At 41.5% G+C, this 26,023-nt stretch overlaps 2 protein-coding genes across 5 annotated transcripts in view; both read right to left on the bottom strand.

Annotated features, from left to right (window-relative positions):
- Positions 1–2,714, bottom strand: part of IL18R1 (interleukin 18 receptor 1) — a 39,883-nt gene extending 37,169 nt beyond the window's left edge. For 2 of the 3 annotated variants that reach the window (XR_006888410.1, XM_046660000.1), the window contains exon 1: positions 2,461–2,500. The gene's annotated coding sequence lies outside the window, so the exon portion shown is untranslated. Of the gene's footprint in view, positions 1–2,460; positions 2,501–2,575 lie in introns of those variants that run through there. The other variant, XM_046660001.1, reaches the window with a different exon arrangement.
- A 1,943-nt stretch (positions 2,715–4,657) lies between these two features.
- The window catches only part of IL1RL1 (interleukin 1 receptor like 1), a 31,762-nt gene continuing 10,396 nt past the window's right edge, over positions 4,658–26,023 (bottom strand). Inside the window, exons 2-11 of one of the 2 annotated variants that reach the window (XM_046663543.1) lie at positions 22,490–22,699; positions 21,721–21,931; positions 20,911–21,085; positions 20,652–20,814; positions 19,272–19,343; positions 17,701–17,842; positions 17,463–17,608; positions 12,660–12,806; positions 11,486–11,653; positions 4,658–8,920 (exon numbers count right to left, since the gene is read on the bottom strand). In XM_046663543.1, coding sequence (XP_046519499.1) covers positions 8,523–8,920; positions 11,486–11,653; positions 12,660–12,806; positions 17,463–17,608; positions 17,701–17,842; positions 19,272–19,343; positions 20,652–20,814; positions 20,911–21,085; positions 21,721–21,931; positions 22,490–22,550 — 1,683 coding nt within the window. In that variant the 5' untranslated portion in view covers positions 22,551–22,699 and the 3' untranslated portion in view covers positions 4,658–8,522. The remainder of the gene's footprint in view (positions 8,921–11,485; positions 11,654–12,659; positions 12,807–17,462; positions 17,609–17,700; positions 17,843–19,271; positions 19,344–20,651; positions 20,815–20,910; positions 21,086–21,720; positions 21,932–22,489; positions 22,700–26,023) is intronic. The other variant, XM_046663541.1, reaches the window with a different exon arrangement.

A 26,023-nucleotide genomic window follows, 5' to 3' on the forward strand; every position in this document is an offset into this window, starting at 1 on the left:
TTACAGTTCGTTGACACTGTAATTACAATGTACAGGTCCTTCCTGAGCACTCCACGGGAAATTTAACACAGCATGTTAGCTAACGTGGATACACGCAATCATGCACTCACTCACACACACACAGACACACACCACTCACTCTCTAATCTCCCACCTTGCTTTGCTTTTCCTATTCATAGCTCTTACCACTAACTGACTTACTCTCATTTCCTGTCTGTTTGCTTGCTTGTTATTTGCTGAATTAATGAATGCGTGAAATTCATTCTACACAGTTTGGAGCCTTAGGCGATCCTCTGAACCACTGTTACATCCGCATAACCTTCTACCTATGAAATTCTTCTTAAATCACGACCTCTGAGAAGTAAGTCTTAACAACTGATGCGAAATCTAGGGTACTCATTCTCATCTGGAGCTTTAAAAACAATAATGATGCCTGGGGTCCACTCGGACACCTGGAATACAGCCTGGACATCCTGATTTATAAGAATCCTCCAGGTGTTTCTAACACGCAGCCAAGGGAGGGAGACACTCATTTAGGGGATTTATTTGTATACTTAAAAGTAAATTTAATAATCTTAAATATATATTTAATATGTAAGATGTGTTAAATATATGTGCATCGAAATGTATGTATATGTGTATGTATGTAGGTATGCATGTGCATACACAAACACACACATAAAGAATACTCACAAACTTCACCTGAATCACCCAAGAACATGACTATTTTCTAAATGAAAAAGATTCTCTTCCAAAATTTGCATGACCTAGGGCAAGGGTCAGATACACACTGACCCCCCTCTCGGAGCCTTAAGGTAACACAGTGCAAGGCCCCTCCATAGAGTCCGAATAGTCATCTCCTGAGCCCCTGGTTCTGCCCCGCTGCCCTTGTGTACGGGCCTCCACCCGGAGCAAAGTACGCATTTTCTAGAAAAAATAATTCGCAGAAACCCATAATTATCAGGCCACGTCGAAGATCTTCCTGACAAGGAACCTGAGACTTGGCCGGGTGAAATGGTCAAGTCCAGATTATAGAGTTATACTGACTCACATAAACAGGTGTAGACTGCCTCAATGTATATGACTGTTATTAGCAAACATGTCACTGAGCACCTCGTAAGATAAACTGCCCTGATGAAAATCACAACACCAGTGGTTTTTTAAACCTAATTCTTTCTCCACAGTGTTCCTTGCACAAGTGTTTCACTCAGCCTCTGAGATGATAAAACAACCAAACGCAAAGGGAAAAAAGTGATCTTGGATGTAACACACACACACGTACGTGTGTGCACATGCACACACACACTTCCACTCTAAGAAAAAAAGAATTTATGTTGAATTAGGTTTCTCATCTGCAAGGCCAGGAAAATCATTCCCTCTCATTGTCCTTGTCACACACATGTCTGCTGTTACTGTCCTTAGGCTTTCCCCCATCACCCAAGCATGAGCTGGTCCTCCACCCGGACCACCCTACCCACTTCTCCCAGAAGCTGCCGGGGTCCTGCAGGCCTTGCAACTGGCCTCAACAGTTGCCATCTCAAGGAAGCTCTCCAACTGCTGCTGCCCCCACAGCCTTGGTCCAAGCCTGCACCCCAATGAGTGCCCCTTACTCCAGGCTCACTCTGACTCCCTGGTGGTTTCCCTGCGGATGGGGACCCTGCCTTCTCACTGTGCTCCCAGCCAGTTGTTCTTAGCCTTTGTATTTGTGATTGTTTCAGGGGGGAGGTGACACTGCCCCAGAACCCGCACAAACCCAGTTTCCCCCAAAGCTACGCCCTCCCAGCCCATCCAAAGCCCTTGGGTTGAGAAGTGTGCCCCAGGTCCTAGCACTGCATAATGCCGATTGGGTGTTTGCTGAGGTCCCAAGAATGCAGCAAGGGAAGAGGGTGAAATTAATAGTCATCTGAGGTGTCCACACTTGACTGGGCTGACCCGGCCATTAACTTGTCTGATAACTACGAGGCAACCTGTCAGTAGTTCTGACTCCTGGAGGCATCTCAGATCAAACACCGAGGTTTTGGGATCAAGAGAATTTAGGTGTGAATCTGAGATCTATTACTTAGTGGCTGGATGCCCTTCCACAAATTACTGCACCTCTCTGTGCTTTGGTTCCCCTCCTTTCATTGAGGTTCATAACAGTGCCTACTTCATTTGGCGTGTAGGAAGGTTCAGTGACTCACACTCCTATTTATGTGTGTGTCAGTGTAACTTTCTATAATCTGTTAAGAGCATCTAGAAGCTTCCTACAAAGTGTCAGACACACAGTAAGTGGTTAATAAATGAAAACTATCACCTACTTTAACTGTTCTTACCTTTCCAGAAAAAAAATTGGGAATGTTTTAACCTCCAAAACTATACTATCAGGGAAAGTTGATGAGGCTGTGTCACCAATTATTCATGTGTATACACTCAACATTTAAAATTACACACACACACAAATAGGTACACAGGACGGCATACCTACTTAATTGGTCAGGTTTTCAGAATCCCTGCCCCCAGGCTGGGTTGCCCTTCGCCCGGCGGGCAGCAGAGGGAGGGGGGAGAGGGTGGATGGCAGCGGCGGCGCCGGTCTCACCTTCAGACGGGCGTGCCGAGGCCGGGGAGGGGGCGGCGGTCCCTCCTTCACACCTGTCGCGATGGCAGAGGCAGGAGTTCAAAAAGCAAGTGAGAAACAGCACTGCCCTGCCTCCCTGGGACTGCGAAACAAGAAACCAGAGAGGAGCCGCAAGTGTGATTAAAGAGAGAAGGCAACTAGAGAAGGTTGAAAAACAAAAGAAGAAGAAACAAACAAAAAACAGAAAGCAAGAAGAAAGAAAAAACGTCTGGCAGCCGCTGGCTAGCGGAGGCTGCGGGTCTGGGGTGCTCCCAGTGGGGCGCTGCTGCCGGTCCCGCGGAGTGTTCTCTGTCCGGGATCCTCCTCGTCGTAGGATGCTCCCTCCTCGTTGGGGTTCGCTCTCGGTAGTGGGGTCTTTCCAGTCGGAAGTGCTCCTTGGTGGGGGATACTCTCGGTCGCCGGGTGCTCTGGGTTTGGGACAATCCTTGCGGGGGTATACTTCGGACTCACGGTGCTCCTGATCTGGGGTGCTCCTCGTAGGGAGGTACTCCTGATCGCGGGCGCTCCGGGTCTGGGGTGCTCCCTGTTTGGACGCGCTCCGGGTCGGGGTGCACGCGCTCTTCTCAGCGTGCCGGGGTATGGGCTCCTCCACCTGAGCGCCGGCCTGGGCGTTCCGGGACCTACCCGACCGCGGGGGCGATGAGGCTTCGCTGGAAAATCCGGCCTCGCGCTTTCCCCGCGGAAGGTGGCGGCCTCAGCGAAGCCGGGTGCCGGGAGCTCTGGGTGGTGGGCGGTGGCCGAGTGACCCGCAGGGCCTGGAGGTGGCGCGCCAGTGCTGCTCCTGAGCTCCCTTCTGGCGCAGAGCAGTCTGCACCAGAGAAAGGTGAGGAGGGAGTCAACCTGCACCAGGCAGAGAGGCAACATCGGCGCTTAAGAGTAGGGGCTGGGGAGGCCTGGGAACAGGACTGAAGCCAAGGAAGAGCCCCAAAGATAGGGACGGCTCCCTGAGGCGAGCACGAGGTGAGGAAGAGGTCATTGTCTCAAGCACTCAGGTCTCAGGTTTGTGCTGAAGCCTCTGCTTAACCTGAGGGATGAGGGTTCTCTATCGAGAAGCAATAGAGAGGGGCGTTGACTTGAGAATGTGACTTGTTAAATACCAAAGTATAAATGTTTTGAAAGATGTACAAGACATCTATTACGAAATCTACAGACTATTGCTCAAAGAAATGAAAGACCTAAGTAAACACAAGGCTTTATCATGTTAATGGATTGGGAGACGTTGTTAAGATACCTATTCTCCACAAACCAGAGTTTATAGAGTCTCTACAATTTCAGACTCTGTAGGTAATAGAGTCTAAGTGTTGAATGCAATCCCTATCGCAATCCATATCCCAGGAGGAATTTTCAAAGAAATTGAGAAACCGTTTCTAAAATTTACATGTATGTGCACGCTATCAGAATAGTCAGAACAATCTTGAAAAAAAAAAACAAAGAACAAAGAGGACTTACATTGACTTGAAGGTTTACAAAAAGGCAATAGTGATCTTGACAGTGATATTTGCATAAGCATATAAATGGAAAATAACAGAGAGTAGAATAATAGACCACGCATGTCTAGTCTGTTGATTTTTGACCAAGGTACCCTGTCAATTCAATGGGGAAAGAAAAGTTTTTCATAAATGTTGCTGAAACAACTGAGATCTCTATTAAAAAAAAGAACCTTGACCCTTACCTCATTTTATATACAAATATTAATTCACAATGAACCATAGAGCCAAACATAAAAGCTGGAACCATAAATATTTCATAAAAATGCATAGGAGAATATCTTTATGACCTTTGGGTAGGCAAAAAAAAAAAATTCTTAGAGGGGCCAGCCCTGTGGCCAAGTGGTTAAGTTTGTGCGCTCCACTTCGGTGGCTCAGGGTTTCAGCGGTTCAGATCCTGGGCGTGGATCTAGCACCTCTCATCAAACCATGCTGAGGCAGCTTCCCACATGGCACAACCAGAGGCACTCACAGCTAGAATATACAACTATGTAATGGGAGGCCTTGGGGAGAAGAAGAAGAAGAGGAAAAAGAGAAGATTGGCAACAGATGTTAGGTCAGGTACCAATCTTTTAAAACAAAAAAAAATTCTTAGAACAGAGAAAACACTAACCATGTAAGAAAAATTGATAAATTAGATGCCATCAAAATTCAAAATGTCTACTCATCAATGACACCATTAAAAAAATGAATAGGTAAGCCTTGAAAAATTCTTACATCTATCTGAAAAAGAACTTGTATCCAGAATATATAAATAATTTCTACACATCAACAAGATGTAGAGAAACAATACAATTTAAAAACGCGCAGAAGATTTTCCTTTCACTGAATGATACATGGATGGCCAATAAGAGCATGAGAAAAGCTCAACACCATTAGTCATCAGGGAACTGCAAATTAAAACTACAATGAGATTCATTTAACAACCACTAAAATAAAAACCTGACAATATCAATCATTGGTGAGGAAGTGGAGGAACAGAAATCTCATACATAACTGGTGAGAATGTAAAATGGTACAATTAGTTCACAAAACAATTTGCCAGTTTCTTAAAAGGTTAAACGTACACCTACCCAAAGACCCCTACTAGGTATTGGCTCAAAGGAAGTAAGACATACGCCCACAAGAATGTTCATAGTAGCCATATTCATAATAGCTATAAGCGGGAAGCAACCCATATGTCCATCAACAGGGAAATGTTTAAACAAACTGTTGGACAGCATATGATGGAATGTGACTCAGTAATACAAAGGAACAAACTACTGACCTGTGTGAAATAGGGATGAATCCCAAAAATATTATGTTGTGTGGAAGTAACCAGACACCATGCTGTCCGACTTTATTGACGTGAATTTCAAGACCTGATAACATGAATCCGTGCGACAGAAATCAGGACATTGTTTGCCTCTGAGGAGGGAGAGAGATTGACTGGGGAATAGCCGGAGGGACTCTCTGGGGTGCTGGAAATATTTCTGTCTTGTCTCAGGTGATAACTACACGGACATGTGTAATCATCAAAACTCACCAGGACCTTCATTTTATTGAATGCAAATTTGACTCAATCGAAAGTAATTCTTTGTGTTTTTATAATTCACAGGAATTTGTACATGATTCTAGATGACCATATGGTAGACACCCAACAAGTTTTGGCCGAATTCATTTTATTCACCATGCTCTGTGTGGCAGGGGAAGCATCTATGACTCTCACTGTGCAGGTGAAGAAACTGAGAGAGGTCAGTGATGCTGCTGGTATGAGAAGCCAGGTCTTCTGGGAATTTCCTGACCAGGAAGCTTGGAAGTATGAGCTACTGGAGCTGAGAAAGCTGTCACAGCTTTTCTTCTCCATCCTCCCATTTTTCAGTTGCAGAATCTGAGGCCCAGAGATCTCAAGTGACTTGGGAGGTGGGTGTAAGTTTAAGAAAAGGGGTGATGGAGGAAAGAGCTCAGCGATGTCAGGCTCTCCCCTGAGGCCAGCCCTGTCTGGGTTCTCTGGAGTGTTTCCCGCTCCCTTCCAAGTTCCCACAGTGGACTTGAAACCCCATAAGGTGAGTAAGGAGTGTGCCTTACTCTCCTGTGTCCTGTGATGTCCCTTCACAGCCCTTCCTCTCCCGCCCCTCACAAACAGAGGCTCAGCACACTCTCAGAAAATGTAAATGTTTGTTGAGTACTTACAAAGGAGCTCATAATATAGACAGTCAAAATATATTTAAAAATAAAAAATAAGGGAAAAATCAAAAACAAAGATAATATGAAGCAAGGGAAGAGGTTATTATAAATTCCTATCTACTTGCTGTTGAAAGATCCCAGATTTGGGTCTATGCTTTCAAGCAGCTAATATAAAGGGAGAAATAAGATCAGTTCCAAAATTCCCTATGTCCATAAATCAAAACACATCTGTCATTCTGGCTGGGTGGGGAAGCAGGAATAAAGGCACACCTATTCCTGATGGTGAGGTTGGAGGGGATATATTCACTAGAGGTCCTCGTTGAGAGAGGAATGGAATATAATCCACATGACAAGAAACATGTGAAGTGTTATAACAACTGTTGCCATTTATTGAATCTTTACTCTGGTCTGGTCCAAATAATTCCTTTTTTTTTTCATTTGATTAGCACATAAATACAAAGAGTTTGGTATGATTATTCTCATTTTACCAAAGGTAACTAAGTTTGGAGAAGTTAAATGACTTACTCATGGTCATACAGCTGGTTGGCAGCTGACGAGGACTCGTTGATCCCAACTGCTATGATGTTAACCAATCAACTATACTGCATCCTTTTCATTGGCTAATTTTTTAGTAATTCAATAAAATCAGATGTCACCACATAAAAGCACAATAATCTGCCAGAGTAGGGTAATTAGATTTAGCAAATAAAAATAAAAGACACCCAGCTAAATTTGAATTTCAGATCAATTTCAGATGAAATTTCCTTGTCTGAATTCAACTTTAACTGATGTCCTGTATTTTATCTGGCAACTCTAATCCAGGGAGTAGAGATGTACATCATAGGGTATCTAGAGGGATGGGTAAATACAGATCCTTTAGGCAACCTTCCTGAAATATGACTTCTTTCCAGGCAAGATTCCGTAGGTACTGAATGACAGTGAGTTTAAGATTACACTCCACGTCAAGGGTCTGGAAAGCAGTTTTCTTTTGTCAGTTAAACATGGAATCATACACTTCATTTAAGCAGTTCAGCTGAGGATAGGCTCTCCATCCGCTTTCAAAATTTGAGGCTCCAACGGAACTCTCTGCCCCAGTGGACACCCTGCCTTAGCTCTGGATCCACGGACCGGCTCTGATGTAATGTGAGCTCTTTCCAGGAACTGACGGGAGTGGCCTGGACTGTGCAAATTAACTTCCATTTTGCCAAAACAGTTCTGCCAAAATGCCACACTAATTTCATAGAAATGTTACAAAAAACAGTTTCTTTTTAATTAGGAGTTATACCGATATGGTCATTGCAGAATTTATAATGGTGGCTATTTAAGTTGGATACAACTTAAACATCTAAAAATAAGGAATTAGGCATGTCAACTGTAGCACAACCGTGAGATGTAACACTATGAATATTTTAAAATGTTAAAATTTAAATGACGTGTCAAACGCTTTTACCATAGTATTAAATAGAAAAAAATACAAAAACTACACACTGTTTAATCTCAGCTGTATAAACAGTATGTGTAAGTACGAATTAAAATTTTTTAAAAATACAAGAAAATTTACCAAAAGTCATAACCTTAGGATGTGGTTTATGAATGATTTTTGTTATTTTCTTTTTTTATAGTTTCCATTCTACAATGTACTTATATCACTTTTATAGTGAGAAAAAATATTTCTGAAGAGAATAAAAATATATGAAAGAAATTTTAGAACTGAAAAAAACGATCATAATGGCAATTGGGATAAGGTACTCCAACAAAGTTGACAATATTGAGATGATGGGACTAAGCATCTGGTCAAATAAAATACAGTAAATTCTGGAATCTGGGGAAGAAGATTTACTACTCACGTTCTGAGAGGGAAACTGAGTGTTCTTCAAGATTACATGAAAATTTAACTTCAAAACTTTTAGTTTGATGTTCAGAATGTAGGTTATTGACAAGGAATGAGGAGAGGAAGAACAAAAAAGAGAGAAAGAGGAAAAGAGCGTGGTGACAACGTCCTACTCCACAATGCAGAAAGACCAGCGAAGGGAAGAAGGGTAAGAAATGTGAGGTGGAGAGAGGGGAACTGAAGATAAAAATTTCTGGGCATTTTGCATCCTCCCAGAATCAAGAAAATGGAAGTAAAGTTACTAGATGAAATCTGAGGCCTGAATACCCTTGACATTGCTACTTCCCAGCCTCAGCTCCCAATGTCTCTTCGTGGTGTAACCCAGCTAGGAGTTTGGATCTGCAAAATCGGGCGCGTCAGCACATCAAAGCAAGCACTCCTGCCCGTGGGCACTCAGGGAAGCCAAGCGGGAAGTCTTTCTGGGAGGTTTGTTTGGCACAGGCATGTGGTACCTCACGTGCTTCCAGAATTTGGAATTCAGGGACCTCTTGTTGTCCACGTGACCTTCCCTCCACTTGATGGTACCTTGCACTTTCACGAGATGCTTGAGGGAATCTTGGAGCTCCCCAAACTGCAGTCCGCCCGGCTTGCTCAGAGCCTCCATTTCAATCAGAATCACCTTGGAGTCGTTCTGGATGAGGGCGCTGTGCAAGGCGATCTCCTGCTCGTAGGCAAACTCCTTGCTGTGCGTGATTTGAGGAGTTAGGATGAAAATGTGGCGCCTGCTCTTTTGTATGTTGGTTTCCACTGCGGTGACTGCATCTGGGAATAAAAGACATGGATAAAACGTTCTGTTGTTGCTTTTTTAAGTCTAATGGTTTGATCACAAATGTTCTGAACTTTTAAAAAATTATCATTGCTATAATCTCGTGTGAGATTCTGACAGTGATCAGTTTACTTATTCAGAAAAGCGGGAATGTACTTGGATGGAGACCCGCTATGTTTGCCTTACCCCGTCACCAGGAGCACAACCACTCCAAGGCCCTCTTCTTTCCCAGGTGGATCAGTCCAAACTGAAACAGCTCTTCCGGTTAAATGAGAAGGTAGGAGTATTTAGCAGGAGACTTAGTTCAGGTTCATTAGCTACATATCTTCTAAGGACATTAGCTCACATGTTTTAAAAGGGCTTGGAATTTTAACCCTCAAAGAATGCAACCTCAGGAACTCTTGCTCCTCTGAAGCAACTAAAGTCTCTAGTGAAGGGCTGGATCCACTTCGCCCCTCAATAGTCTCTGCTTTAGAAGCTGATTTGATCTGGACTAGAAAAATCTTGGAAAGACCAGATCTCCTTATCAAGTCAGGGTTTATGGAGCATCAACTCCATGGTGATTTCAGTTAGCTTCAGGGGGGACTTAGAAAGAACACGTAAAGTACCAGTTTTCACTGCGAGGTCACAGCATGATTAAGGAAACATAATCAAGAACAAAACAACTCAAGACATTCTTAGAGAGCAGCGGCTGAAAGGCTACCAATTCCTATAGTAGCTGGAAATTAGGAAATGAGTGTTCAATAGTGTCAGATAGAGACTTTGTGTCAATCAGGAACCTAACAGCAAATTTGGCACACTCCAAAGGACTGGCTAAAGAGAGTTTAATGAAAGGACAGCTTATGCAAGATGTGAGCAGAGCCAAGGAAAATCAACAAAAGATGGTGCAGAACCGCACAACTGGCAGGATCAGGGACCCATTGCCACCGTCCAGGCATGAAGGGAAAGAAGCAGTTATGGAACCCAAGGAGTATAAATGCCTGAGGAAAGCCAACGGACAGGAACCTGTGCTCCAGGAGAGAGGAGCACAACTACCCTGGCAGCCCCACCCAGAGCGGGTAGGGATGTTCTTGCCCTCTGAACTCCTGCCAGTGTCTTTCATCGGCCAAACCCAACATGGAACAGAGGGCAAGAGAGTGATGGATTCCATAATGATGGGCCACTCAGGTCTGCTGGATGGAGGGGGATGCAGAGTGGATTTGAAGAAGCAAATGGAAGATAGCAAGCATAGGAAGAAATACACAGCATCAGTCAGTCATAAACTTTTCACTTCACTCTTACAGACGAGTGAAGTTTGGTGTTGTTTTGTTGGATTTTATTTTACTTTGGTTGAGGAAAGGTCGGAGGACATACTTGAGGGAGGGGAAGTGGGAAAACTTTCCAAATGAAAAATAGCACAAAAAAGGCAACACAAGCTTGAGCATCAGTGAGCTGGCATTCACATTTGGTTGGGGAAAGGTGTAATTAGAAACGAGGTTGATGGACCTGAGAAAGAAGAGATGAAGAGCTTGCAGCCACATGTAGCAGCTGGTGTGACATGACAAACAGTTGGAGTCCTCGCAGCTTCTTGAGCACTTGTGCAACATGAAAAGAGCCTTTGAGCGCCATGACTTGCTACTCTCTACTTGCATGGGCAGCCAATGGGGAGCGCTGGGGAAAGGAGAGAGCCTGGAGGGAAGGCTTGGGTTACATTTTTCTGAATTGTACATTTTGTAAGTCTCCCAAGCCATTACTAGGCTCTTAACATTACCCAAATATTCCAGGATAAACCGAATTCACCTGTTGTGCATACCTTTAAATCTACAGGCACTCGACTCTGTCTTTTCCGGAGGAATACCAGTTTAAATTCACTAAACATTTACTTTTCTGGACTTCCACTCATGATGTCCCTGCCTCATTCACATTTCAAACCATCCTGGTCTCTGAGGAATTCGAGAAGAGTTCCCAGGAGGGTTCATAGGTACTTGACATAAATATGGAGAGAAGAGAAGAACTCCCGACATGCGGGAATTATGACACAACTGCCAAAGGTACATGAAACCAGCAAGGAATATTGAGAAACAGAAGACACAGTTCTATTTATTCTTGTAATAATAGAAATTTGCAAATGTTTCCCCAATATGAGGAACATCATGAAGACTCCTTGAGTCCTTTCGGATATTTTAGCCAGCACCTCTGGAGATTAGAATAAAATTCTTTAATTTTTAAGCCTTCGTTCAAATCTTCTAGATAGAATTAAGAGAATTCAGAGTTAGCCCAGTGGGGGACGCGGAAAGGGAAGTACGGGCGGTACCTTGCTACTCCATATAGCAAGCACGCCTCGTTCTGTCTTCATGTCACTGACACTACCGTGAAGACGTCATGATCAGGGTGGCGATGGCAGCAGGAGGAGCAAAGAATAAGTGTCTCCTTCTTCTGGAGGGAGAAATACTTAAAAGCTCTGGTCACGGGGCCTAGGATCATGATTGCAACTCCTTATCCAATGCACGGATAAGACCACCTATCTCTTAGCCTTCGGATGAATGTGACTTTCTGGCCCTGATGTATGTTGATAGCTTTACCTTCTCCAGGTCGCAGATCCCTGCCATAAATGCATAAGTTATAGCCACATTTATTTTCCAGAACATCAGGCAGAATTTGGTGAACGAAGTGCTCCACAGAACTGGCCCCCTCGGGACTATTTTTGTGGTTCCGTGGGTAGATAACATAAGCATCATAGATCTTTCCATCTGAAAATGAGAACAAGAAGTACAATTCTATTACTTGGTTTTTAAAAATTCTCATCTGCCTCTCGGTAAACATTTTTTTCACCGAGCTGAGGAATATATCCCAGCCTCCCAAATATTCTGGAATCCAGAGGTGATGGCAACAATTTACAGCCCCAAAATGTCATCAGGAAATCGGTCTTAGTCCCGAAGTTCTCCTTTTTAGTGTCTCAGACTGAATGATGGAGAATAGGTAAGAGTCTGTCCAGTATAGTTCAAACCATATTGTCAACTTTGATTAATGATCTATTAAAATAAGTATTTACAGTCATGGATAAGGGTCTTCTGTGCTGGATAGATCTCAGTTTTACCTTTCTTTGTTTTCCCCATGCTTCTTCTGGGGAAGTGAAAATGCTAATGGCCAATAGTAGCAAGGAGATAGAATGTTTAAAGGGGGCAGAATTTCTCACAAATCAAACAATTAGCCCCTGATTGAGTGGACCACATGGAAAATCTGACATATATCTGCTTCCAAATGAAAGGGTGGTGTTCCTACTAAGCAGGCAGAACTGGCTTCTTTCATGTGCCTGGGCAAGCCTCTCTCTGGAACAGGGTTTCTGGTAAAATACACCTGCATTCTGATGGACATTTCTAACCTATTCACATCTGGAAAACAGGAACAATTTTGTTAATGTTTTGAATTCCATGAAGTTTTACCAATTCACATTTTCCAGAATGTTTAAACCTTTCTGGGTTTGAGCAGATTCTGTTATTGGGGAGTTCATAGGGACAGCAATCCCACTGGAGAGATATTTGAGCTGTTGAGATAAATCTCAGAACCACGAGGGGCAGCAAGGCAGAATGGAGAATGTTCCTTGAGTGGACTCAAGAAAGAGGTACTGTTACTATGTTAGTAAGCAAAGGGGAATCGGGGTTTCATAGCATAGCTATTAAGAGATTAACAGATAAGTAACCAACAACCATTATGGGACCTTTTCTTTTAAAGGAAAACTTGAAACTTGCCACTTACCGTTCCTAGTTTTGTAAGGTCTAGCTATGTCTCTCCAGAGCAGAATAACTTCAATCCAGAAGACTTTTAACATTATCATCATGACAATGATTAGCATTAACAATATGCTAAATCCTGCAAGTATGTAGTAGGTGCTTTGATGCTCAGCTATTCAAAAGATAGGGGGAGGACAAAAATGATCATTATTATTACTAAAACAAGATAAACAAATACACCTATGCTGCCTCCACTGAGAGTTCGAGATTCATACAAGAGATGCCTCCATGGAATTGTCATGGCTGCTTTAAGAATCAGTAAGTAAATGTTTTTTGAGCCCCTCTTCTGTGCAAGGCACCAGGCTAGACATTGTAGGGGATTCTCAAAGCATAAAAGATGTAGAGACACATGCCAACTTAACTAAGATAGGAGGTAAAAGCATTAATTTTAGTTGGCAGAGGTATCTAGAAGGAGCGCTCACTCCACGCTGAACTGGGCAATGAAGGCTTCCTGGAGGAGGAGGTCCCTGAACGATGGGTAAGATTCAGGTACCTGCCAAAAAGGCAGTGTACTCTTGGCAAGAGAGGATGCTTGGAGCCCAAGGGTGGAGATGGGAGTGTGTTTTCTGAGGAAGTGGAGTAATGTAATTTGGGGAATTAGTGGAAGATACAATTAGAAAGGTGTGTCAGGGCTAGGTTCTGACCAGACTTGAGGCTCCAGTAAAGAATTTTGCCTTTATTCTGAAGGTCATGGGGCCACTGAAGAGTAGTGAGTAGGGTATTAAAACTGAAAGTGGTTTTCAAGCAAGATTAATCTAGTGGGAGGTTTGTTTCTGTGGAAAGAGAGCATAGGTATTCAGAGTAGAATGAAATGGAAAGTTTTTGTAGTACTTGGGGTGAGAAATAAGAGGGTTCAAAATCGTGTAATAAAGAGAAAGGAATGAGCAAGTCTAGTGCTGGGGGCATCAAGGAGAAAGAATCAGTAGGTCTCAGGGACTCATTGCATCTGCAGTTGGTGGCATAGGAAAGCAGGCTAGAAACAAGAGCCACGGAAGTCTCTGAAGCGTATTTGATGGAGAAGTCAAATTACTGGGTTCTAGGTCGTACACATAGCCTTTATTTCTCTTATGGTGAACATTATTTAGCCATCACTGAACTTTTATCCTGTATTCATCGCTTCACAAAATACATAGGCAAGACGGTCCTCATCTCTAAGGACTTGTAACAGATATGTACAAATTGAACGCAAGAACTGTCCTCATTAATAGCATCTTTGGCTGTTTAAAGTTTACTTCCCTCGCTAGAATCGTTAACCATCCTAGCTTACAAATAGTTCCACTTAAAGATGAATGTGAGAAGAATGTCAGATGACGTTGGGCCACATAGTTCTCTTTTCATTTTCATCTGAAGTCTCAAAGCATGGGCTCTCGGTTTTGCCACAGAAAATCACTGCCCCGTGTTTGCAAATTCTTCCACTGATTTATCAGCTCCCTGAGTATCCAGCACTGTGAGATGAAGAATGACCAAGGGGAAGTGATTCAAAACTGGGGGACAGAGGCTGAAAACTGGCAGAGAGCTCACTGGCTGCACTGTCATCATTTTAAATGATAAATGTTCCCTAAGTTCATCACTTCAACAGGAATCTTCTCCGGTTCACTTTCTAAAAATCCTATCTGGATGCACGCTGGCATCTGTATTTCTTGTAGAGATTGTTATGACGTAGCTGTGCTTGGGGCTGGCTGCCTTCAACCGGAAGAAAGAAGTATATCCCAGGCACTAAAGGAAGTTGCAGTTCAGTTTCTTTCTAAGTGTTAAGGACTTTATAAATGTATAGCTAATTCTTGCGTGTGATGACTAAATACTAAATACCTTCCGTAAGTGCCTGTAAACAGGAAATCCCTGCCTGCCTGTGAATCCTGGCTCTGTAGTACTTGGCACGTTATTCAACCTCTCTTTGTCTCAGTTTCCTCATCTATAAAATGAGATGGTAGTGGGGCTGGCCTGGTGGTGTAGTGGCTGACTTCATGCACTCTGCTTTGACAGCCCAGGGTTCACAGGTTCAGATCCCGGGCACAGACCTACACACTGCTCATCAAAACCATGCTGTGGTGGTGGCCCACATACAAAATAGAGGAAGGCTGGCACAGATGTTGGCTCAGCGACAATCTTCCTCAAGCAAAAAGAGGAAGATTGGCAACAGGTATTAGCTCAGGGCCAATCTTCCTCACACACACACACACACACACACACACAAAATTTAGATGATAGTTACAGTCTCTTCTTCATGGAGTATTGATAAAATAAATGAGAAATTAAATGAAAAATAGTTAGACATGTCCTGCTACATAGGAAATAATGAATAAATGTGTACTATTATTATTATGAGTATCAAATATTTATTTAATAATATGGGGGAATAGGTTTTTTAAGTTTTTCTTTTTAAAATTCAAGGCAGTGCTGTAATTTCTTTTGTTCTAGAAATAGAGATGAAGGAATTCATTGTGACAATTCAACAGCAGTAACAACAATTTTGTTTAATTTACACAGTTGTTGAAACAGAGTAAAACTGTGTTGATTTGAAGAAAAACAGGTAAAAGGTAGCAAGTACGAATAAATCAGAAGGAACAAAATCGCCAAGGACATACAACATGAAAACAATTCCTACACACAGGTAACCAAAGAACACTCATAGAATGACAACGTAAGCAAAGCACTGGGATAGGGACGCGATGGCAGTGCAGGGTTGGAGGGTGGCTTCCCCTTTCCTCCGGGAGCCACCACGCTGTCAGCCCCACAAACACTGCCCTAACATAACATCTCCATGTGGTCCACACGTCCTGGGTGACAGTTATAACTGGCAGAAGCCTGACAGCCCACGGAACATGATAGCACTTAAAATTATTTACGGTAATCATGATTCTGTTTGTCTTATAAAAACGTATAAATCAACAAAGTTGAAATTAAAACAAGAAAAATCCCAAGCACCACATCAGGCAAAGACTTACCACAACCGCATCAAATTGGTGGCCTGCTTTCTCATCACCCCCAATCCTTTTCATCATGTTGTGCCTTTGTGGGTTTATTCAAATTAATCTGGGCTATACCCCACTTAGGAGTATAAACCAAGTTTCACTCTCCCTTTGGCTATTTGACAAACACAGTGAATAATTTCTACATGGTTGTACATGGAGTGACAAGTATAAAAATATCATATTTTTCTCCCCGCCCTTTTATACTGAATTAAGTATAAAATTCATCTCACAAACAGGATGTGTTTGCTTGGAAGTGCAAGCAAGTGAGGAAATCGACAGGTTCTCAGGAAGGAAATGTTTCTAAAACTATTTTTGCTGATGTCATTGCATGGAGTGACGTGGGAGTGGGAGGAAGAAGCAGTCAGTCCCCGAGAGGAGGAGTGTGTCCTTGCTGACTTGTTTAACGTTTTCTGGGTATGCTGGTAGTAGAAAGCACGATGACTCTGCGATGGCTTTATTACTGCTTTGAACTCGCTACAGACAATCTATCCTTCTGTTGCTTACACCCAGACAGATCACTTTCTCTACCCTGCCTCCACATGCCACCGATTGTTTGTGAAAGTGTGTGTTACGTTTTAAAAGATTATATATGGTGTCTGAAATTAATCCATTGAAGAGTAGTCAGTTTCATATTTTTGTTATAATATTTTATTGCAACAATTATAATGAAGCCAGTAAAAGCATGCTAGATTTAGATAAAACTATAAACTATAGGGAAGCTATAAATAATTTGGCCTTTCCAATTTATGAGAAAAGTTATTCAACTGAACAAACACAAATATAGGTTATTGTTTTGTTGTGTAATTAAGCCCTATAGCTAGAGAAGTAGAAATATACAAAAATAGTTTTCCTTGATAACTTTGGTGTACGTTCATTCAGCAAATTTTTTTTTAAGCATATGCTATGTGCCAAGTACTGCACTACAGACTGAGGACTCAAAGATAGGGAAGATGCCACCCTGCCCTCCTGGAGCTTATGGTCATGTTGAGCAGACTCTCAAACAGATTTTTGTAAGACAGCAGCAATCGAGACAGAATGCTGTGGGAATACATAGAGGGAGTGTATACTCCAAACTGGTGGTCAAGCAAGTCTCCTCAGAAGAGGTGGTACCTGGATTGCATGTTGAATAACAGATATAACGCGGAAATGGGCTGAGCTACCAGACGTCCCATGAGTTCTACCTAAATTTAATATTTTATAAAAGTTTGACAATGATAATGCATGTCTTATTACAAAGTAGCATCTAAGATTTTCTTGCTAGAATGGGCAGTAGTTAAAGACTTCACCTTTTTGTCCCCTTTGCCAGCCTCACTAAAAAAAAAAAAAAAAAGTGTGTTCTTTATGACAAAGAAATAAGTTAAAAAAGAGAACGTGTTTATAACATGTTATAAAAGGTAACAAAAGAACATGTTCACAGTTTACTGTTGGTGTGTTTTTTTCTACCTACAGTGAGGCAGAGAGAGCTAATGAAGTTAGAAAGCACAGAAGGATGACCAAGGAGGCAGGTGGGTATCAAAGAGGAACCAACAAGGGGAGTAGGTGGGAGAGGAGGAAGGGGAGGAGGGGGCGGAAAGCAGCAGAGAGGCGACCAAGCAAACAAAAACATTCTGAGAAGCCCGGGCTGCAAACGGTCAGCGTCCTCAAGAGGAGAAGCACGTTTATGAGATGAGCCACTTCCGTTGTCTTGATAGATCCCCTGGAACCACACGCCAACACATTGCTGTCTCAGAAAATGATTTCAGCCCATAGTTGATACAGCAATCTCAAGTGACCAGAGTCTCAGAAACACTCCTTACTTGGATTTTTCCTCCTTAGTCTTATGATGTGGTTTCTTGAGCCGTGCAAATTCAGGGCCCAACACTCATACTTCAGGGATAAATCCTCTTCTTTCACATCAGCTATTCTTAAAACGGCATTGAGACAAGTCATCTCATTGCTGGAACTAAGAGGCAACTTGTTACTTTCTGTGCTTACTTAGCAGTTGCAAACTGTGTGGGAGGGGAAGGGGATACTTTAACTTCTATATAAAAATACCTTTGGTTTTGCTCTTGCTTCTCTTGAATTCTTGCTTCACCAAAGTCCCCAACTTTGGTTCTGTTAACCTGCCACAGGATGGCAGCCATGATCTGAGAGCCTTTCCCAAAGCAAGCAGAGCAAGTTATGCTTGCTGTTTTTCCTAGATGAGAAGTAAAGAAATTACACCAATAAAATTAAATTCTGCAAAAGGCATTTAATTTAATTTAATTTGATTTAATGGGGAAAAAACGTGTTGAACAGCTAGTATGCGTCATGAATTTCCCCTCCTCGTCGTTAGCACTTTCATTCCTCTATGGCTTTACTTGGACTCCTCTGTCTCTCCCATTATCTTCATTTCACTCACTTCCGGTTGAAGCTCAGCTCCCACTTGCCTCTCACATGCAGCGGAAACTAAAGAGGCAAATGACTCTGGCTTCATCAATCCCACATTACAGTGTAGGATTTCCCTTTACCATCGATTGGAATTTCTTTTTAAATTCTCTCTTCCACATCTTTCTCCTGAATTCTCTTCATCCCTCTATAAGCTACCTTTGTTGGTAAAACTGTATTTTATCTGACCCAGCTACAAGCCCAATATTTAATCATCCAATAAGAGCATTCTCCAGTCCAATGTCTTTAACTTGAGACTTCCTCCTTTCAGAACTGAAAGCATCAGGGCCGCCTTCCTGCCTTGAGACATGCATTCAGCCGTCCTTGCTGAACCCTTAGTTCCTGTGTCAAGACTTAGGCACCTGAAGAGGGGTGAGGAGCTAGAAGTCTCTCAGAAGGTAACAAGGGTGTAAACAAATGATGAGAACACAAGGTATTCTAGTGTTCTATTTAGTAGAAAGATTGACAAAGTGACATGGGAATACAGAGGGGGAAATCTTGCAGGGAGGGCTACCACGCTGAGCATGTAAATGGTGCCCCTGGACTTGATCAGATGGAGGCTCTGATCCTGCTCTCTGGCAGGTAAGAGACGAGAAGGAGGACCAATATGGACAAAAGCAGGAAGAATGTGAAAATGCTCCGCATGATTGTAATAACCAGGAGGCAGTCGGTGTGGTGGGGACTTGGGGCGTGTGGGGTTAATGGCTGCAGATGGGCCAGGATTGGGGTGAGAACCAGGTCATGAGGGGCCTTGTTTTACACACTAAGAACTTTGAGTTGTAGCCCACTTCTAGTGGGGAACCAGGAAAGGCAGAGATGGACAGAGTCAGAAAGTCTGGGCTCTCGTGCTTCTATCACAGATTATCCACAACCTCGGGCACGTCACTGATCCACTCTGACACCTAGCCTCTCTGACCCTAAGTATCCACCAGCATAAAGTGAGAACAATATCTACCTCCAGGATAGAGTGCAAATGAAATGAGATGGCCCATGTGAAAGCACCATGAGTTACAAAGTGTGATACTAATGTAAATGCTGCATGTTGCTGTGACCACACATTCCCAATTATTAGCACACATGGCATCTCATTTAATCCTCAAAATCCACTGTCCTAATTGCCTGACTCCTGCTTGGGAATTCAGGGGTCAGAGGGAAAGATTTTCCAGGCAACATTTACAGAACGCTTAAATTTTTCTTACCAATTTCCACTTCCTTTGTTTCATTTTGTGGAGGGGCTATAATTACTGGAAACAAAGAAAAGCCTTCCTCATCTTAAGTCAAAGACAAAAAGAGAATATAAATGTTAGGAGAGCATTGGATGGTCATCAGTACAAAGCTTGTGTATCCATATTTCTATCCTGTGTCATAGCCATGTTTCTCACATTTTTCTGACAGTGACCCATGGCAATAAATACACACACACACAAAAGAAACAAAAACATTCAAGTAATACTTTCTCTTACCAACTATGATACTCTTTGATATTTTTGATTCTCTTTGATATCATTAAAACAAATGTTAGTTCAACACATTAAATTAATTGCATGCCCCAGCAGTTTTTAGAAAACCGCAATTCTGCAGAATAAGCATAACACTACAGGGAAGAAGATTTCAAAAGACCCATGAAGATGATAAACACCTAAGTCCACACTTCTCCTGCTCACAGATTTCTACCTTTGTGGCCCACTCTATTAGGAAATCTTAATTCCTGTGACACTGATGCCTAGAGACAAGGAAAAGGGAGTCTTCTGGAGCCCTGCTTGATTCTTGTTTATTTCAGGATGGTGTGACCAAGGACCCCTACAGGTTTTGACATTGAACAGTGAGAGGCACTCAGAGAAACGAGGTCTGGTGATGCTTGTTTGACAGCAGTGGAGCATTGAAAAACCCCAAACAAAACGTTTCTCTGCTACTGCTTTGCTCTAAGAAATCTGGCACACGTAGAAAAGTTACTGCATCTACAGAGACAGATATATGCCGAGGAGACTTCGACTCTTTCAAGATTTGATATGGTTAATTGTGAAATCTTTTCCCTGAGCAGGCTTTTATAGAGTTTAATAAATTTGAAAAAACTGTTTTAGAATGAAGTGACCTACTGAGGTCATTGATGATGTTGAAAGCATTGCAAACCAGGATCGAAAATCACTCAACAATATCTATCTATCCCTTTATAAAGCTTCTCGCTAAACCTCTAACCCAGTTAGTTATATTAGAGATCAAATAGATCTTTTTCTGTTTACAGAACCTCTGACAACAAATTGGGAGAAGGAAAGTTAATCTTGCTCTCCCAATAGTTGTCTCGCCATTCAAAAAAGTGAATTAAATTATTGTTCAGATCATATTGTCTTTGAAAAATTAAGTCATAGAGGAGAGAACCGATGTGGCTTTGGCTTAGCAGCATAATCGTCCTCTGAAACTTCTTAAATCTTGATAGTACAGTTGTAGAGAATGTCTAAGATAAGATACAGGAGGAAATCTCGGGGGGGAGGATGAAGAACAGAAAAATCAACAAGAAGGGCACAATTTCTCTCATGTTATCTTTTTTCAAATATTCTGTTGTGTTAAGTTCAGTAGCTTACCGTTAACTTCGAATGATCTGGTTGCTGTCACGCTGTAACTGACTCCATTTTCACTGTGCATAAATTTACATGTGTAATCACCTGCGTCCTTACTAGTTGCATTGTCAATCAGCAAAAACGTACTGTGTGTGTGGTACCTTGACCCTTGAAGAACTTTACAATTCTGAAAGAAAAAATTCCATTCCATTTACAATATTTCTTTACTTGCATCTATTTTAATTGTGTTATTTTCATCTGTTTCCCCCAAATTTCCTTTTACCTTAAACCACTCAACAGGTGCTGTCCAGTTGTAGAGATCAATTGTAGGACAATATATTCTGGAATTTTTTTCTGATCCAGATGTCTTTGAATATATCAGATAATCTGGAATATTGCAATCTGGTTGTTTTTTATATATGGTGACATTCACATATCCAGTCTTATTGGCAGCAGGACTATTAAAATCAATCAAATAATTTTGAAAAGTTACTTAGCATTATGAAATAACTTCATCCAACTCTAGCTTTTACTTAATATTGCTTTTCTTCTCACAACAATTGATATATAATGATCCTGTTCTTATTTAAAAATAGTCATTAAAATCTAGAGCTTTAAATACTTTTTTGTTACATTCGAGATAACCCCTAGCGTAGCCCTAAAAATGACTCAATCTCAGGTAACCCTCTTTAGCTTATCCCTTAGGTTCGAGGCACTGCTAACCACCATTGCACCTCCCAAGGCCTCTTTGCTGCCCATCATCCAGGGCACCATTTTCTGTGCTGGTTTGTTCTTACTTCCAGGCCAAAATGAGCAATTGCTTTCAGTTCTCTTGTCCCTAGGAAAGCTAGGGTTTTCTTCTAATTGGGCTACAAACCCATCCCCACAATTGCACATCTAAATAGTTGGTTCATAATCACCTAACCGGCAACCTGATGGTGTTCCTATAAATACTCTTATATTCACATCACTTTATAAATTCAACTGTTCCAGAAAGGTCTAAAAAGGGGAGGAAAGTGAAGGCAGCTCAGACTACCAACTACTGAAGAAAAGGGAGCAGGCCCAAAGATCATGGTGGCTGCCTGGATAATACCTTCTGAGAATGCAAGTATAAATTCCAGAATCGTTGACGTTGGCTGGGAGAAACTTAAGACTCTCCCCTGAGGCAAGTAGATGATTTCTTTTCTCGGTGAGAATATTTGTGTTGGTTTCTGAGTAATACCAATCTACTGGGTATCGAGATTTTCCTTGTCTAGGACATCTCACAATTAAAGCCTCATTTTCCAGGCCCCAGGATGACTTGACTACAAATAAAAATATATATATAAATATGATTCTGAAATGATCATATAAGAAGATTACAATTCCTATATTCTCAATATCCCCTTTGAGGGTTAATTTTAGAAATAGTTATACTTTGTGATATTTTAACTGAGAAAGAGTAGGTAAATGATTAAAATCTTTTATGAAATGTTCTAATGGGTACCACAGATTAATGAATGAATTTGGAGCTCCGTCTCCCACACTGATCCAAGGGAACAGCAACCATGTCTATCTACACAAAGTATGTTGTCAGTCAACAAAAATGCTCACAATATGTCCCATGTGCACGCACCGTGTTAAATTTTGATATATTTTTGTAAACTTTTGACATATTATGTAAAACTAAAATTATGATATATTTGTTGTGAAGAATTTGTCCTAATAGATTTGTGATGAAGAATGACTATAGAGCATAAATGAATATTCCAGGTTACAGTCCAGCTGGAACAGCAGGAAGCAACCAGTTTAAAACAAGGCAAACATTCTTTGAATTATTTAATTTAAAAATTTAAAAATTTTACTTGACAAGTAATACTTACGAAACTTAGCTGCAGTAGAAGATATAAGAAATGTTAGAACTGCCAAGACCCACTGTCTCATTCTCAGTTTATCAGTCTAGAGCGAGTTTTGGTAACTGACTGTTGAGATTATTCAAGTTGAATCTGCGATCTACGATGGTGCAGGTCTCCCCTAGGAGGTTGATAGTGCTCCCTAAGATTTATAGTTGGAAAGAGTTATCAGCGACTCTCCTGAAAGGTAAATCATACAAAATCACAAGCAAAATATTTACATCCATGATTTTTACTTGCTCAATATCCCCCAGGAGAATCAATCAATCAACAGGTACTTATTACATATAAATATGTATAACAGTGGGGTTTCCAACACCCATCACGGCATTTATTCTTACTGAACCTTTGGGCCATGTAGGCCTTACAATGGTCTTGCTGTTTCACAGACACATGAGAATTGCTAGAAAGAAGCGAAATTGAGAGGAAAGAAAATGAGTTTCTATTTTTGAAAAAAATTAACACCATAAAATTCAATAGATCCTAGAAAATAAGAATATTATGAATGCAAATATAAAAACACAGATATCCACACAGGCTGGTGGTTGTGTGCACACACACATGAGCCACACTCAGGCACACATGCCAATAGTCCTCACAAAGCAGCTAAGGAATATAGGAAAGTGACATGAATCAATTGGAAAGCATTAATCAAATAATTGCCCTAGACACTACATCAAACCCTCAACAGTTTGTCCCTGCCCCAGCTTGTCCCCACAATTCACCAAAGGCTTTGTAAGAACAGTTGAAGGTCTGTGAAAAACAATTACATGGGTTTTTTTTCTTTTAGAAAAAAGATCATTTAACTGTATCTTTTTATTAAAAAGTCAAGGGAAAGACGAAACCAATATAGAAATTTACAAATAGAAGAATCAACACAACCACCCTTAAATATGTCAAGAAAGCCTGTTTCCTCTAAGCATGAATTTTTGATCCTTTTCCTTTTATATGTATGAAAAGGTTTTTACTACAAACTAGATAAGTAATTGATGCTTACCCAGACTGGAGGACAGAAGGGAATTAACTCCAAGTCAATGACTGAGCTAAGAAGAATTTCCAGGTCTCGCGGCTCCCTCCTTGCAGACTCCACACATGCAGGCTCTCTTTTATTTTAATGGGGAGACACTCAAAGACATCCTACAGTTCACCACTCCACCCACCCTGAAATTTGACTCCTAGCTAAAATTCACGATTTGTTCAAAAATGCTGGTGCATCATGTACCAAGAATTCTTGACTTTGGTACATAAATATTTAAACACAAGGACAACACTGAATAATCCCTTTAGAGGAAGTAAGCAAGTCACCTCCGCCTGTTTGAGCATCAGTTTCCCAAGCTGAATAATGCTTGTTGTTTGTTGCCCTGCTTTTCTTACACTTCAGATTCCAAATGATCTTGGAATCTCAGGGCCTTGAGTCTGTGCTTCCAGATAGACCTTGGTGCTTCATTTGGCAGACACTAGTTAGGAGGACTCAGCCAATTTTGGCAGCTTTGGTTCAGAGAGTTTCAAAAGCAAAGAGGGGGGACAAGCAATGAGAGGTAAGCAGAACTTAATGGGGACTTGCAAATGTTCTGTTGATGGTCCAAAACGTGACATCATCTCATCCATAGCAGATTCCAGCTCCTTCCATCTAAATCCCTGTAGGGCTCTCATTTTGGATGGAAAAGGAAGTTTTTCTAAGGAGTTCAGAGAAATAGACGGAGGCTGTGAGTCAGAAGGGTACCTCAAGGGGAGCGACAAAGAAAACCATTCCCCTCAACTCTTGGGCTCCACATAAAAAAAGTGTTAATTGCCAAATTTGGTTTTAGCTATGCATAGCCGGTATGAATCTCTTATGAGTAAATTCAACCTACTTTTAAAGCTCACCAATCCCAGAAGGATTCAGGGACTAATTCCAGACCAGCGGAATAATATAGTAACAGCTAAGCCTTCTCTAGAAATTACTCTGTGCCGGATACAGTTCCAGGTGACTTATGTGTATTAGCTCCTTCATTCTCAGAACCGCCCAATGAGGTAGGCGTTCTTGTTATTATCCCCATTTTATAGATAACGACACTGAGGCTCAGAGGGGATAAGCAACTTGTCTGAGTCACACGCCACTGTGAGACAGAGCCAGAATTTGAACCCAAGCAGGCTGGCTCCAAAGGCTAGATGCCTGATCACTAAGTTACACTGCTGCCAGTGAGAAAGGTGAAGAGAGGAGGCACCACAGAGGAAGAGTTCTAGCAGGTCTTTGGAGTTTACCAGAGTATCTCCCACCCCCCATGGCGGGCAATGCTCGGGAGCAGGCCTCCCCATCTGCACGGGGTTTAGATTTTGGACGTCAGTCATGTGCTCTGAGAGGAAGAGATATGAGTCCTGTCACCACAGGGAGATTCACTGTGAGATGTTTGGGGTAAATTCAAAGAATTAGGTCTGCCCCTTGTGACTCTTGACTTAGTTGTCACAGTTCTTGTTATCAAGATCACATGAGTTTCAGCACTGAGATCACAGAATCAGGAGTAGGCCAGCTTGGAACAGTGCCCAGGGCGTGTAAGCTTTAGATAACATTTTGTTAAATAAAATAATATAAACTTGAATGTTTTTATACTTGAATAGGAACTTATATTTTTATCCTAAAACATGTCTTAAAAAATTTTATTCAATTTAGGCATTTATTCATTAGGCTAGGCCACGTTCACATTGGTTTCTTAGTTTTAAATAAGGTAGCTTAATTAAAAACAAGATTTCAATTAGAATTTTAACATAATCATCATGAAATCTTGCAGAAGTATTTAGTAAAGTCTAACTATTATTATAAAAGGATTCAGTCGTCCATTCAACTAAGTCCTTTCATTCAAAGTATTATACTGTGTGGTACTTATCATCAACATCATTGACAATTTTGCAGATGAAAATAAAAACCCAAGGATGAGACTGGTTAAACAATTTGGCCAAGCTCACCCAGTTGTGGCTGGGGTGGAAACCAGATTTATTGAACCTCAAAGCCAAGGCTTTTCTCCCCTAATATCAACTCAAAAAGAGAGAGATTAGTGGTAAAGCTTTCCTTCTTAAAATTGTGACTGGCTTACTAAACAAAATCATTTCCCTTAAGCCTCTTCTTTATAAAGAACTAAACCATTGGGCTTCTAACTACTATGACACCATCTGACACGAAAGTATAGCCGTTTATAGCAGCAACAAGAGAAAATGTGAAAAGCAAGGGCTTCTAATATACATAAAACAGAGATTTTGAGCAGCCATGAATTTCTGCCAAGTTCATCAGAAATCTTCCAGTGTCCGCTTGTTTCTCGGCAGATATCTTCTTTCAAAGACTTCTCAGAACTACTCATTATTTTCAAAATTAATCTAACCTAATTTGACCTTAATTGTTTCTGACTTTTTGGGTTACAGTTTTGGAATCTAGCATGTCCCTATTTATAATCTAATTCTCTGACATTTCCACTAAAAAATCTAAAACAAACAAAGAAACAAAACCTCTATTTCCAGAGTTACAGCCAACTG

The sequence above is a fragment of the Equus quagga genome, chromosome 5 (assembly GCF_021613505.1).
Source record: "Equus quagga isolate Etosha38 chromosome 5, UCLA_HA_Equagga_1.0, whole genome shotgun sequence".
Lineage (NCBI taxonomy): Eukaryota > Metazoa > Chordata > Mammalia > Perissodactyla > Equidae > Equus > Equus quagga.